The sequence below is a fragment of the Gossypium hirsutum genome, chromosome A11 (genome assembly GCF_007990345.1).
Source record: "Gossypium hirsutum isolate 1008001.06 chromosome A11, Gossypium_hirsutum_v2.1, whole genome shotgun sequence".
NCBI classification, from domain to species: domain Eukaryota; kingdom Viridiplantae; phylum Streptophyta; class Magnoliopsida; order Malvales; family Malvaceae; genus Gossypium; species Gossypium hirsutum.
In genome coordinates this window covers 49,086,863-49,102,010 of record NC_053434.1, presented here as the reverse complement: position 1 = coordinate 49,102,010, position 15,148 = coordinate 49,086,863, and the positions used below count along the sequence as shown (strand labels likewise).

The 15,148-nt window shown below is 34.0% G+C and overlaps 1 protein-coding gene across 1 annotated transcript; it reads right to left on the bottom strand.

The window, feature by feature from the left end:
* Window positions 1-2,258: 2,258 nt before the first annotated feature.
* LOC121209955 (ras-related protein Rab11A) lies at window positions 2,259-6,250 on the bottom strand. The gene is made up of 2 exons (XM_041081996.1): window positions 4,175-6,250; window positions 2,259-2,942 (listed from the first exon to the last, which is right to left on the bottom strand). Exons 1-2 carry the CDS (start codon window positions 4,405-4,407, stop codon window positions 2,498-2,500), a joined length of 678 nt encoding a protein of 225 aa, XP_040937930.1. The 5' UTR covers window positions 4,408-6,250; the 3' UTR covers window positions 2,259-2,497.
* Window positions 6,251-15,148: the final 8,898 nt, after the last annotated feature.

The following is a 15,148-nucleotide window of genomic DNA, read 5'->3' as shown; positions in this document are numbered from 1 at the left end:
GTTAAAACAACTCTCCATGCTCATTCATTGGTTGACTTAATGAAAGCTTTCATCTTAGCTTTCTAGTAAGCATAATTTACTCCATAGATCATAAGAGATGTGAGACTGAAGAACATTCCACTGCAAGCAAGTAAATCAACTAAGATAATCATTATTCATGTCAAGTGAGAGGCTCTAATACCAAATGTAGAAACAATGGAATACTTGCTTTGAAAAATAGAAATGGTGGTTGCAATAATGCTTGGAACTGTGGCCATAGTTTCAACCACGAAACCAAATGTGCAAAAACAATAAAGAACACCAAGATTATTTACGCAATTTAACCTTAGTCTACGTCTATGGGGCCTTACCCAAAGTAATAATCCACTATCTTTCTCACAATACAACCAATGATTTAAGTCCTAGTACTCACCAATTTAGCAACCTCACCGTTGTACAAAGATTAGATCAGTCTCCCACTAAGCTTCCCCCTCGAAAGCTTAGCTTTGCAATTCAAGAAACTCTCTTGATTGTTTACAAAAACTGCATGTTTCTAACTTGAACAAATTTGTGCTCTATCAAACTCTCAATCTCTCGATTACTCTCAGTTACCCTTTAACCTAAACAAAACTTAAGTTTATATACTACTCTCAGTTACGTTTTCTTTTTCAATTGTCTAGGTTGCCTCAGGCTTGGGAGTTTTTACTCCTCCAACTTCAGAGAAGGGATGAGTCCATCCAATAAAAAAAACTCTCAATGCTCGTTCATTAGTTAACTTAATGAAAGCTTTCATCTTAGCTTTCTAGTAAGTATAATTTACTCCATCAAGCGTAAGAAGTGTGAGACAGAAGAAACTTCCATTGCAAGCAAGTAAATTAACCAGGATAATCACTATTCATGTTAAGTGAGAGGCTCTGACACCAAATGTAGATACAATAGAGTACTTGCTTTGCAAAACAGAAACGATGGTTGCAATAGTGCTTGGAACTGTTGACACAGTTTCAACCACGAAACCAAATGCGCAAAAATAATAAAAAACACCAAGATTATTTACGTAATTCGACCTTAGTCTACGTCTACGAGGCCTTACCCAAAACAATGATCAACTATCTTTCTCACTGTACAACCAATGATTTAGCAACTTCACCATTGTACGAAGACTAAATCAGTTTCCCATTAAGCTTCCTCCTCGAAAGCTTAGCTTTGCAATTCAAAAAACTCTCTTGGTTGCTTACAAAAAATGCATGTTTCTAACTTGAACAAATTTGCTCTCTATCAAACTCTCAATCTCTCGATTACTCTCAATTACCCTTTAACCTAAACAAAACTTAAGTTTATATACTACTTAAGTTTCACTTACATAAGAGTTATAATCTAATTATTTTTCTATGAAGTAAAGCTAAAAATCAACTTGAGATAATACTTCCATAGGAGTTTTTGATTTAATCCAAAATCTTCAAAGATAGAAAGTAATTTTACTTGTTCCGCAAGTAACTTGACTTAATCTACAAAAAACCAATCTTCAAGTCTTTAACTTTGACTCAATTGTACTTCATGTGTTGAGCTTTACTCGTCCAATTAACATCAAAACAAATAGCCCAATGATTTTGTTTTAAAATTTGTCAACTCTTCAAATAAGTATAACAATAAAACAGTGACTAAAATTGTGGCTTGGCTACTGTTTCAACCACAAAACAATCACAAAATTAATCTTGCCTTGAAATATGTGATAGATTCTCCATCTGTAACTCTCGAACACAAAATGCAATCTTCAATTAGTAATCGTCCACCAACTCAAACTTATTTCTTCAAGCAAATGCTTGACTCTTGTGCAAACTGCAACAAAATTACTGATTGAATTGCTAAGAGAGCAATGAATCAGATTGCCCCTATAATTCGACTGCTTCTCTCCCTGATAATTATCCTCTTTGTTTGTTAACTTCATTTAATGAAGGAAAACCGTTGCAAAATTTTTAGAAAAAGAGGGATGATGATTGATGTTCAACACATCATTTTCATGACAATGCCAAGCACTCTCCATCTTCAACAACAAGCACCGTAATCATTTTCGCATTTATTGTAAAAGATATAGAAAAGTTACATTGAATGCAACGGCAGTTCATCTTTGTCAACGAATCAGATTTCCATCTTTTGGCACTGCCATTTCTGCAGACCTGAGCTTTCAATAATTCATACAAACATTATTGGACTGACAATGCCAGAATTGGGAAGATATAATATGCTTAAATCACTCACCATACTTTCAAAGACAAAGCCAGTTCAGCAGGATAATTTGATAGATCTTATAACTTCAGAAAAATACATTGAAGCAATCTGCAAGTCAGCTTTAAATTTAGGTTTTCTATTTCCCATATCAGAACATGTAATTAATTAGCTGCCCCTTGCAGATTAAACTAATGCAATGTATAATATACAAACAGATATACCACACCCTTCAAAATTTGATATTAAGAATGTAAAATAAAAAACCTGATAATAGGAGACAAATCCAATTAAATCATGACCTACAGCACATGTTGCTCTTTGCTGGAATTTCTTGCGCTGGACCTGGAATGACTATCTTCTTGCCTGCTAGAGACGTGGGGTTGCCATTCCCCTGATTCTCATCAGCAACCAGGTTCTTCTTGTTCACGATGTTGAAGATCTCCGTAAGCACAGTCATGAAGGCAGTCTCCACATTAGTTGCTTCAAGAGCCGAGGTCTCCAAGAAAAATAGTCCTTCCTTTTGAGCAAATTCTTTGGCATCCTCGGTTGGAACTTCTCGCTGGTTTTCAAGGTCACTTTTGTTCCCGAGCAGGATAATAACAATGTTCTTGTCGGCATGGCCACGCAACTCTTCCAGCCAACGTGGAATGTGATCAAAGGTCTGACGTTTTGTTATGTCATACACCAGCATTGCTCCGACAGCACCCCTATAGTATGCACTCGTAACAGCTCTGTATCTGTTCAACATAAGAGAAGCAAGAGAATTAGGTAAAAAGTATTAGTTGATGGCTAGATTCTTATATGCAGGCTGGACCATTATAACGAAAAAGAATCCCCATAACCAAATAATAAGTGCCCTAGATGAACCAATGGGGTAACCTGTACCAAAACCAGATATAACTTATTAAACATTACGTCTCAAAAGTCTTGATTCAATACCTACCGGTTGAATGATTAAAAGCTAAACAAATCCAGGCAGTTGATTGACCACTTATTTAACACGAAGGGATTGCAACCAAAATGGCTCAAATTAAAGTTGAATGATGAAATCATTGCCCTGCTTACCAAAATAGCATGCTTAACATGGAACATTAGATATCTACAGTTTCTGTAAAATTTGAATCCTAATCTGTTTATTATACGCATTAAATCCAAGTATTAGTTTCCAAATCTTAATCCCAATTAATTAAATTATCCATCATATTTCTGAATCCACTAAATATCTGCATTTAGTAAGTATAAAAATATTTTTCAAAGAAATGGATAATGGATTTGGATATTATCCGCAAAAATGAAGCCGACTCAAACTATGGATATCAAAAATTAATATCTGAATATTAATTAGAATGTATGAATCTGAATATTACTCAAACTTACAGCAAAAAAGAAAGTTGGATAACTGCAAATATCCAAATCTGCATTATCCATTGCTAAAATTTGAACTTCTACGCCAAGATTTGTAAGAAATGCGATGAGATCGAGGATCTACTAGACTATGATGCTTTTTACCAAACTGTTCCAAGTGACACAATCAAATCGAGCACTAAGATCCAACTAAGCACCATGTAAATTTTTTTATCCAGATCATCATCATAAGTTAAAAATAAATATCAACAGTAACTATATCATTTATCTATCAAACATCCAATCCAATCCTGATCGAAATTGAAAACATTTTCACCTCCGAACTAACACAATCATGGTAACTAACTAAACCATGTCTTGTCAGTGAACAGTAAATCTAGCAAACAAGCGCTCAGTACCAGGATTCTGAAATCCTTTTACATTTTCAAACAGCTTTTCTTTGAAAGCTTATAATTCTGTCCACAAACTACAGATCTATGAAAGAACCAAGAGAAAAGAAGAAAAACCCAAAAAGCTTTCAGCAAAAAGGAGAAATAAACAAATCTTCATGAAAAGCTAAAAAGCTTAGTAGTAGTAGTAGTAGTAGTAGTAAGAAAAAAAGTACCGTTCTTGACCAGCAGTGTCCCAGATCTGAGCCTTGACACTCTTGTGTTCAATAACAAGAGTTCTAGTCTGAAACTCAACTCCAATGGTGGCCTTGGAATCTAAACTAAACTCATTTCTGGAAAACCGAGCAAGAATCTGAGACTTACCGACGGCAGAGTCACCAATCAAGACTACTTTGAAAACGTAGTCAATCTTCTGGCTTGGGTCCCCATACCCTCCTCCACTAGCCATTTTCCCTTCTAATTCTACTTCTAAGTCTTGTTTATTTCACTTGATTTGGTTTTGTTTTGTTTTGTTTCGGCCTGAAATATAGCTAAGAGCCGAAGGACACAGTTGGTAACGTTGAGTTTTAGATTATTGTCTTGTGAAAGGCAAAGTGAAAGTCTAAAATCTAAATAATTGATGAGAAAGACAATTTGTTCATTAGGAAGGAGAGGAGGGATTCGGTGGATCAGGATTTAGACTACATATGAGATGATAATCCAGTGAGTAGCAGACATTAATCCGTTTGCTTTCAACCAACCAAATATAAACCCTTTTTGTAATTTCATACATTTAAGGTGAAGTTTTTAGATTATGTAAGTTCACAATTATATTATAAGATATATTAAAATATTTTAAAAAATAAACATTTAAAAAAAAGACACATGACGATTTTTTTGATAACTTGTAAAATAAAAAAATATACATTAAACTTTTTATACCATTATTGTATTTTATAATTTAAATTTTTTAAATTAATTTAAATTAATACTTTTTAAATATAATGAATTTACAAATAATATAAGTTAAACCTTTATAAGTAATTGACAAATAATATATTAAAATCGCATATGTTATTAAAATATTTTTAAAATAGTATTAAAATTAATAAATATTAAACTTATACATATATGTTAAAATATAAAATTAATAAGTAAATTATAGATTTAAAGAAATCGAAAAATAAATATCTTTTTCATAAAAGCAATCTAGGAGTTCAATAGTCATATATAAAAAATTGACAAAAATTATTTCATATTTGAAATTAAAGTTTTATTACATTTTCATATAAATTTAACTGAGAGATAAAGGTAAATAATTTTTTAAAAACAAGTAAATGTTAAGCTTACTTTTAATTAATTTTTAAATACATGAGTAAAATATAATGAATTTATTAAATTATAGTTATACTTTTTTATATAATATATTAATTTGCATACTTGTGTGATAAACCTATTTGATTGTTTATATAAACATTTCAAAACATATGGTGCTATAAACGTGTGAAAAAAAAATTTAAAATGTTTTTCACTTATTGAAATACATTTTTCACTTAATATTTCATATACGTAATTTTTAGATAATATTATATTAGGTTTATAATTTTTTTAAAAAATTACTTCACAATATTTTAAATAAAATTTACAACACATTTTCAAAAAAATAATTGTCTAATTATAAAATCAAATGATTTAAAAATCATTAGATTTATGTCTATATTAATAAAAAAATTATCTATTAAAAATTTGTTTTCATCGTCGTTAGTTACCTTAGATGATTAATCATGCACTAATTAAGTATTGCGTCAATTAATTACAATTTCAATCAGTTTAAATAACTAATTCATTGGTTACCTTACAATTGTAATGAAAGAATAACTTGGTCATGGTTTTACTTAATCAAACATCTTACCAAGGCCCATAACCACACAAACACAATTTTAATAACTCAAGTAGATGAAATGCAATCAACCTAACACAAATTAAATTCAAGCCATATCAAATAAATAAACTATTCAACATGACAAATATTCATAGACATGTTTATCATAACAACAAAAAAATTAAAAGGACAGGGAACAAGAATCAAATCTGGTATTTTCTCATTAGCTTGACTAGTTTGCTCTACTCCTCCTTCTCTGCTTGTTCTTGCCGAACCGGGGCTTCTACAAACACTTGAATACTGCTTGAAATGGTGGTTGATTGACTCTTTTTCAAGAGGTGAAATCAGAAAGGAAACAGGGGAAGAAAATGAAGAACAATGGAAGGGAATAAGAGAGAAAAATGAGAGAGAAGTGAAGAGATGAGAAGGGTTGAGATGTGTTTGAAGTGAGCAGCCAAGGGGGTATTTATAGGTTGAAAAGGCTGCTAAAAATAGCCAAAATAAGCAGCCAAAGACTCCCCCCATGGCCGGCCACACGTGGCATGTTTGAAGATTTCAAATATGTTATTTTAAGGTAGAGGCAAATCTAGAAAGGCATAAATAGTGGAGGGGTTTGAATGCAATTTAGAGGAGTTTTTAAGGGCCATTTTGCAAGCCAAATAATCAGCCAAGCAAGCTGATTGGGTCAGCATGTGGACGGTTTTGGGCTTCCCAATGTTCGGTTAGATCGATTTTCTCCATTCAAATCAACTGGGTCCCTTTTCATAATTAATTAATAATAATTTATTTAATCCAAATTAAATTGGATTAAAATGAAAATTAATTATATTATGAATTAATACACATAATTTGGACCGTCTTAGGTTGAAAAATTAAGTAACCTTGATGCTTCAAAATTGCTTCTCAGTTTTGCGCTTCTAACAATGTCCGTTGAGCCATTTTTCGCCCTTTGCCCGAATCTGTCGAAAAGAATTAAAATTAATCAAAATTTGATATAAAATTAATTAAAATTCAACATGTTCATATTTTGAGTGTAATTTAATTATTTTATAATAATTATATATTTTTCTACAAGAATTTTATCGAAATTGCATGAATTTGAGTTAAAAAGGGCATGAAAAAATGTGTATATTTTTGTGTTTCCACACCCCCAAACTTAATTCATTGCTCATCCTGAGTAATGCACAAATTTGAAAAGAATTTATCAGAAAACACCTTTGAAAAATGTGTATATTTTCGTGCTGCAATCATTAAGTTTAATTTATGCCTTCATATATTGAACATAACAATTTCTCTCCACTAATGTAGGTAGCATAGAAACTTGAATCAATAGTTCTTTTAAATAGGTTGTAACATGGCTAAGCTAGGGGTAGGTAAAAGATAGATAAATTTAGGCTAAAAACTCTAGACTCAGCTTGAATCGGACCTTTGAAATAATTACCTTCAACACACCAACTTATTTCGCTTTCACATGCTCTTTTATACATCTATTTCTTTCGAGTACATATGCTCTCTTTTTTTTCTTTTTTTTTTAATTTCACGAGTATTTTGCTGTATGTATTACAATTTTTTGAGCATTTGATTCTTCTTTTCAACTCCCCCAAACTTGTTTCAAAGAATATTATGAATAGCACCGAGTCTAGTGTTTGGGACAATTTAAAGATAATTGAGAGAAAAGTGATGGCTAAATATTGCAAAGGTTCAAATAAAATTAGGCTATATAGTCTCAAAGTTGGGTTTCAAAGGATAAAAATTCATCAAGGTAGGCTTGAAAGGCTCAAATGGTCCAAACAAAAGTTGCCTAAATCATTTTCAACATTCCATGCTTCCTAGGATTTCGCCTCAAGAAACTACTAAGTCAATTTTAGAGACTTAAACTTTCATGCATGCTTAACTTTCCTAAGGAACTAAAAATTTTATGGTATGATTTGCATGCTTTATTAAAAATACATTCATGTCATATTTCAGTTAACATAACAATTATTGAAATAATCAAACTTTATTTATATTGAAGTTTAGCATATTTAACAAAATTTCAAATTTTTGAACAAAATATAACCTAATCATAACTGAAAGAAAAATTTATTCTGAGTGGAAATAATTTCAATTTTTTGATCCCCCTGCTTAAGATGAACAATGTCTTCATTGTTAAAAGTGAATAGATACTATACACCAAATAGGATTCTAGAAAAGAGGAGGTGAGTCAATTTGTCTGCTTAAGTACCAAGCTCTCTCTAGATCCAATCGTAGACATGTATATATCTATTGCCACACTTTGTACTTTGTACTTCGCAACTTGTTCATTTTTATTTATGATTTTAACCTCTTGTTTTATTATGTGAAAATAAAAATTACTAATAAAACCTAATCCTATTAAATAACCTAAGAACGGAAATAAAATAAAGTCAAGATCCACCTTTTTTATTTATTTGCAGATCCCTTCGAATTCGACTTATCTTTTGCTCCGTTGTCTTTGTTTTTGCATGAATCACTTCGTTCCCTCTTCGATAGTGGACTCCATGGTTCAAATATGAAATTTGGAAATTCAGTCACAAAAATAAATGGGTCATTGTATATTTTCGTAAGAACACTTCTCATTGAGTCATCCTATTTTTTTTAATATCTCCAGTAAGCTTGTTGCTGCCACTACATATGTTGCATGATGTCCATCAATTTCGACAGGTCATCTTGAAGCTCTGAGCGAGGCGATTGAGTCCTGAAGATTGAAGTTGCGACGTCAAGTTCGGTTACTAGTTCTATTGGTTCTACCTTATCAGGTATTACAGCTAACTGCCTTGGTTTGATCTCTGTGGGATCTTCTTCTTCTTTTTCTTCATGATCCTCGCTCTTTTCAACTTGTTGCTGTAGAATAGAGTCTCCAGTTATTCGGTAGAGGTCCCAATGTATGATTGTGCCCTGGCTATAACTTATCTTTTTTACATTTGCAAGAATTTTAGCTTTCAAGAATTTTACATTTGCCAAAACGTCTAGCGACACAATTCTGCATTTCTGTCATGATGATTTTTCCCACATCAATGGTTTTTCCATTTAAAATCGAGTATAATAAGACCATTCACTCTAATGAAATTATAGTCCCATGTGAAATGGGCATAAGGCTGAATCGAATGAAATAGAACCATACCTTCGCTAGTGGTGTCAAATATTCTCTGCGACAAGTGTGAATTTCTTGCTTTGACACAGTCCACTTAGAACATGGAACTATAAGTTCCACAAGAATTTCTTGCAGATTTTCAGACTCAATATTGCCCATCAAGGAAGAATATTTGTCGTCTCCGAAATCAGGTAATTCAAAGAATTCATTAATAGCGCTTGAGGTTATTGGTGCCTTGATTCTGCGAACAGAAATTCTTGTTAATTCGCTTGATGTCAAATTCGTGTATAAATTCACAAACTAACTCCTCATCTACACTAGGTCTTTTCTCACAAAATAACTCCCAATTGAGAGCTTCAACAATTTGTCAAATGTGCGCCATGAAATCAATGTAGTTGCTTTCTTTCAGCGTAAAGCCTTTTTCTGGGTGCATCTGTTGATTCTTGAAAATGCTTTTGTATCTTGCTTTGGCTTATTCAGAGTGAAATTTATTTTGTGATTCGTCAATTTGGGCAAAGGCACGAGTTCTCTTGCGAGGCATGATTAACGTGAACATAAGATGGAAACAAATATTTTCTCAAAAATTTAATTAGTATAAAATATTAATAACTCAATAAATTGAAAATTTAAATAATTAAATAAAATAAAAATTTAGGAGAAAAATTTGTCTTACCACCTTTTTATAAAAATTAAGAGCTCATAGCAAATAAATATAAAGAAAAAAGGGTTGGCTTAGGGATGGTTGTAGGGTGCCTTGATGATGTGGTGAAATAGGCAAGGGTGTTGGTGCGAGCAGATAAACGGGCAGTAGGCAGCACTGTCGGGGGATCCTTGCGCGAGCAGCAGGGCATGCCTGTGTCGCGTGAATGCATGGAAGTGGGTAGCAAGAAGGTGCATCGAGCCGGCCTGACTAGCTACTGAAGTTGGATATGTGGCAAGTGCAGCAACAAAGAGTAGGCTACTGGTGCGCACAGTGTGCATGGAGGTTGCTAGGTGCGTGCGTGAGCTGCTGGTCGAATAGGGCTGTTGCTAGGTGTGAGGGTGATGTACGGAGCTGGGCAGTGTTGTGGCTAGAGAGTTTGGCATTAGGTGATTTGGTACTTGGTGGGTTTTGGATGCTAGGATTGATGGAGGGATGAGTGAACAAAAAGAGACAAATATGGGTGAAATTTATAGTGAAATGAGTAGGAGTTTAATTAGAATTCTTAGAACAAATTAATAATTAAGATATTCCAAGTTCTAATTCTACATAGATTTAACAACAATTAATAATTAATATAATGCATATTAAATTATTATTTGCTATTAATTTATTAAAAATAAAATACTTATTAAATAAAATATTATCAAATTTAAACTAATCCTAATTCTATGCAAAGTTGATAATAATTAATATATATTATGATAAATATAATTATATATTAATGATTATCATCTTATTTATTAAATTAAATTAAAAAAATTTATTCTTGATGCCTTTTGAAAATAATTACGAGAAGAGAAATCTAATTTTTAGTATTTACAAAAAGAGCAACCAAATTTTGAAAATAGTTCAATTAAGTACTTGACTTAAAAAAAATTTGAAATTGAGTTGCAATTTAAAATTGGATCAAAATTGACCATTTTATTTAAAAACTTAAAAATTTATTTTTTCGTTTAGGGGATAATTTCTTAGAAGATTATGTTAAAATCAATTCCCAAGAAAGATTGGAGGGGTCACAAGCAGTCCCACTTAAGTTCCAATCTCCTAGACAGAATTTATTTAAACATGCTAATCCCGAAAATATACCCTAAATCATTTATTAAAAAAAGAAAAACAAGAAAAATTAAATATCTGATAAAATGAATGAGATTTTATCTCGTTCAATTTTATCTCCCCAGTAATGTTTTAAGCGCTGATCATTGACTCAAAAATTACCTCCCTTACTTTGAAGTTCGAACACTCCATACGGATAAACTTGGTGAATCAATAATGGACTGGACCAATGTGACTTTAACTTACTTGGAAAGAACCTTAATTTGGAATTGAATAACAAGACTTGCTAACCTGCTTCAAATTCTTGAACCTGAATGTGATTGTCATGCCATCTCTTAAGTCTTTCCTTGAGTAATTTGGCATTCTTGTATGAGAACATTCAGAATTCTTCTAGCTCATTGAGTTGGAACATCTGTTTCTCTTTAGCAAGCTTAAGATCCAAGTTGAGTTGTTGGAGAGCCCAGTAAGCTTTGTGTTCTAACTCTAAGGGCAGATGACAGGCGTTCCCAAAGACCAACCTATAGGGTGGCATCCCTATAGGTAACTTGTATGCTGTCCTGTAGGCCCATAAAGCATCGTCCAATCTTTTAGGCCAATCTCATTAGTTCGGGCAAACTGCATCCTCAAGTATGCCTTTGATCTCTTTGTTTGCTAGTTTAGCTTGCCCATTTGTCTGCGGGTGGTAAGCTGTGGAAATCTCGTGCTTCACTCCATTCTTGTCGAGTAGCCATTTCAACCACTTGTTCATAAAATGAGACCCTTCATCACTGATGATGACTCTTGGGGTTCCAAACCTTGTGAACACATACTTCTGCAAAATCTTCATCACAACTTTAGCATCGTCCGTCGAATATGCCTCAGCCTCAACCCACTTAGACACGTAGTCTACTGCTACCAATATGTACTTGTGACCAAAAGATGGAGGGAAAGGGCCGAGAAAGTCAATACCCCAAACATCAAATAATTCTACCTCAATGATGTTTGTTTGAGGCGTCTCATTTCTGTTTGTGATGTTTCCAACCTTCTGACGTTGATCACAGCTCCTTACGTAGCATACACGTCTTTAAATAATGTTGGCCAAAAGAATCCTACTTGTAATACTTTGGCCGCAGTACATGTACATCCGAAGTGTCCCCCACTGGGAGCTGAGTGGTAATGATATAGAATATTATTTACTTCATCTTCTAATCATTTGATCTGCACTCTTTTTAAACAAGTATGGTTCTTCCTAAAAAAAGTACTTCACATCATGAAGAAACTTTTTCTCTTGATGATATGTCTTATCAATCTACATCAAACCACAAGCTAAACAGTTAGCAATATCAACAAGCCAAGGGGTATTATAGGCATGATTTACCTTTAGTATGTGTTCATCTGGAAATGTCTCCTGAATGGGTACAAGTGGAGCATTCCCTTCTCACAGCTCCAATCTAAACAAGTAGTCTGCTACTTGGTTTTCTACTCCCTTTCGATCTTGAATTTCTAGATCGAACTCTTGAGGTAGAAGTACCCATCGGATTAATCTCGACTTACCTTCTTTCTTGGAAAGTAAATACTTAATTGCCGAGTGGTCCGTATAGATAGTCATTTTGGTACCTACAAGATAAGATCAAAACTTGTCAAAATCAAACACAATAGCAAGTAACTCTTTCTCTATTACCGTATAATTCAGTTAAGCTCCTGTCAGAGTCTGACTTGCGTAGTAGATGGGATGAAAAACTTTGTTCCTTTACTGGCCCATGACAGCTCCTATCGTGAAGTCACTTGCGTCACATATTAATTCAAATGGAAAATCCCAGTCAGGTGTGATGATTATGGGTACCAAAACTAATCGACTCTTCAAATCTTTGAAAGCTCTTAAGCACTCCTCATCAAATTTAAACGTCGTGTCCTTTTCCAATAATTTGCATAAGGGTTTAGCAATTTTGGAGAAGTCCTTGGTAAATCTTCGATAGAAACCGATGTGGCCCAAAAAGCTGCTAACACTCTTTAAATGTTAGAGGTAAGAGTTTCTCAATAATGTCTACATTTGCTTTATCTACCTCGATTCCATGTCTCGTTATCCGATGCCCTAGAACAATACCTTCTCATACCATGAAATGGCACTTTTCCCAGTTGAGTATGAGGTTTGTTTCTTCGCATCGCCTTAGTACCTTGGCTAGATTGGCTAGACAATCATCATATGTATCTTCGAATACTGAAAAATCATCCATAAAGACTTCCAAGTATTTCTCAACCATATTAGTAAAAATAGACATCATACATATTTGAAATGTAGCAGGTGCATTACATAAACCAAATGGCATGCGTCTAAATGCGAATGTACTGTACGGGCAGGTGAATGTTGTCTTGTGTTAATCTTCCAATGCTACTGTAATCTAATTAGACCCTGAGTATCCATCGAGAAAACAGTCTTACTCATGAGCTGTCTGAGATGGGGTAAATTATACCTGCATCTAACCACTTGATGATATCTTTCTTTACCACGTCCTACATGATGGGGTTCAGTCTTCATTGTCCATCAATTGTCCCTTCCTCGCCATCTTCCAGGATGATCTTGTGCATGCATACAGATGGGCTAATACCGCGAATATCAGTTATGGTCCATCCAATAACCTTCTTGAATTGTTTCAATACTAGGATGAGTTTCTCTTCTTGCTTAACGGTTAATTCCACTGAAATAATCACAGGCAAAGTATAAGTGTTACCTAAATAAAAATATTTTAAATGTGAAGGAAGTACCTTCAATTTTGATTTAGGTGGCTCCTCAAATGATGCTTTTGGTTGGGCATAATCCTTATTCTCTAACTCCAAAGATTCAAAATGGGATTGCGGATTAAATCCCCTTTGATTAGCTTCTAGCAAAGCTAAGTATTCATCCTCCTCTTCATTATTTGGAAGGTCTGATGTCAAAATTCGTTCCAATGGGTCCTCAGCACAGTTGAGTTTCTATTCCATGATTAATTCCTATAAATCGAACACTATAGAACAATCATTAATTGTGTCAGGAAATCGCAGAGACTTAAAAACATTAAATGTTACCTGATCGTCCTGAACATGCATAGTAAGCTCGCCCTTCCACTAAGGGTCCTTCTAGTTGCTAGGAAAGGCCTTCCTAGGATGATTGGCACTTCTTTTTCTGCTTCAAAGTCTAGAATAACAAAGTCAGTAGGAAAAATAAATTTGTCTACACGTACCAATACATCCTCGATTTTTCCTTCTGGATGTGCTAAAGATTGATATGCTAATTGAAGTGTAACCGGAGTAGGTCTAACTTCACCTATCCCAAACTTCCTAAATATTGACATGGGCATCAAGTTGATACTCACACCCAGATCACATAGTGTCTTACAAAAATATGTTGCTCCAATGTTGTAAGGTATGGTAAAACATCTAGGATCCTTCAACTTTGAGGGTAGTTTGTCTTGAAGATATGCACTGCATTCCTTTGTCAGGGCTACCGTCTCAAATTCTCCAAGTCTTCATTTTTTTGACAGTATATCCTTCATGAATTTGACGTGGTTTGGTATTTGTTCAAGAGCTTCAACCAACGAGATGTTGACATGAAGTTGCTTGAGTACGTCTACGAACTTCTTGAATTGAACTTCCTGATTCTGCTTCTGAAGTCTTTGAGGGTAGGGTGGTGGAGGCTTCTTTATTGGAACTGGTTGATTCTTCTTCTGTGGCAATTCTAACGAAGTTGTTAGTTTATCAGAATTATAAGGTTTAGAAATTACCTTATCAAATTTTACAGATTCAACTTCTGGTGAAACTAAAATTCCAACAATCGGTTGAACTTCCTCTGAATCTTGAGCATCAGCTAGCTCATTTTCAACTTCGACTATGTTGGGCTCTAATGTCTTTCCGCTCCTCAATATCAACTCTTTACAATGCTCATTCCCTAGATTCCTCGGATTCTCCGTATCACTAGGTAAAGCACTTTATGGTTGGTTTTTGAGTTCAGTTGCAAGCCGATCCATTTGGTTTTGCAGGTTTCTCAATGTAGCCGTTTGGCTTTGGATTAAAGCATCATTCTTGGCTATGTATGCCTTCAAAAAGTTTTCTAAGTTATTGGATGGTTCAGCTTGAGGTTGTTTCTGAACTTTTTGGGTAAAAATAGGTGGTTGGGTTGGTCTAGGTTGGGCGTATGTGTTACTGGGTCCAGCCCCTTGGTTACTCTAGGAGAAAATAAGGTGGTTTCGCCACGATGGGTTATAGGAATCGGATCATAATCCTTGCCTTACTCAGTTTTGGTTCTAGTTACCCATGTAATACACGAATTCTGGGTTCGATAGACATTCTTTGAACAGATGTCCTTCCCAGCAATAGACACTTGCTATATTTTCAAATTGATTCGGTGGCTGTGCTACAAAACTATTAAACCAATTAGTGGTAAAATTTTTAAGCATTGACGATACCTGAGGTGCAAGTGAAATAAGAGCGTCTACTTCATGTATTCC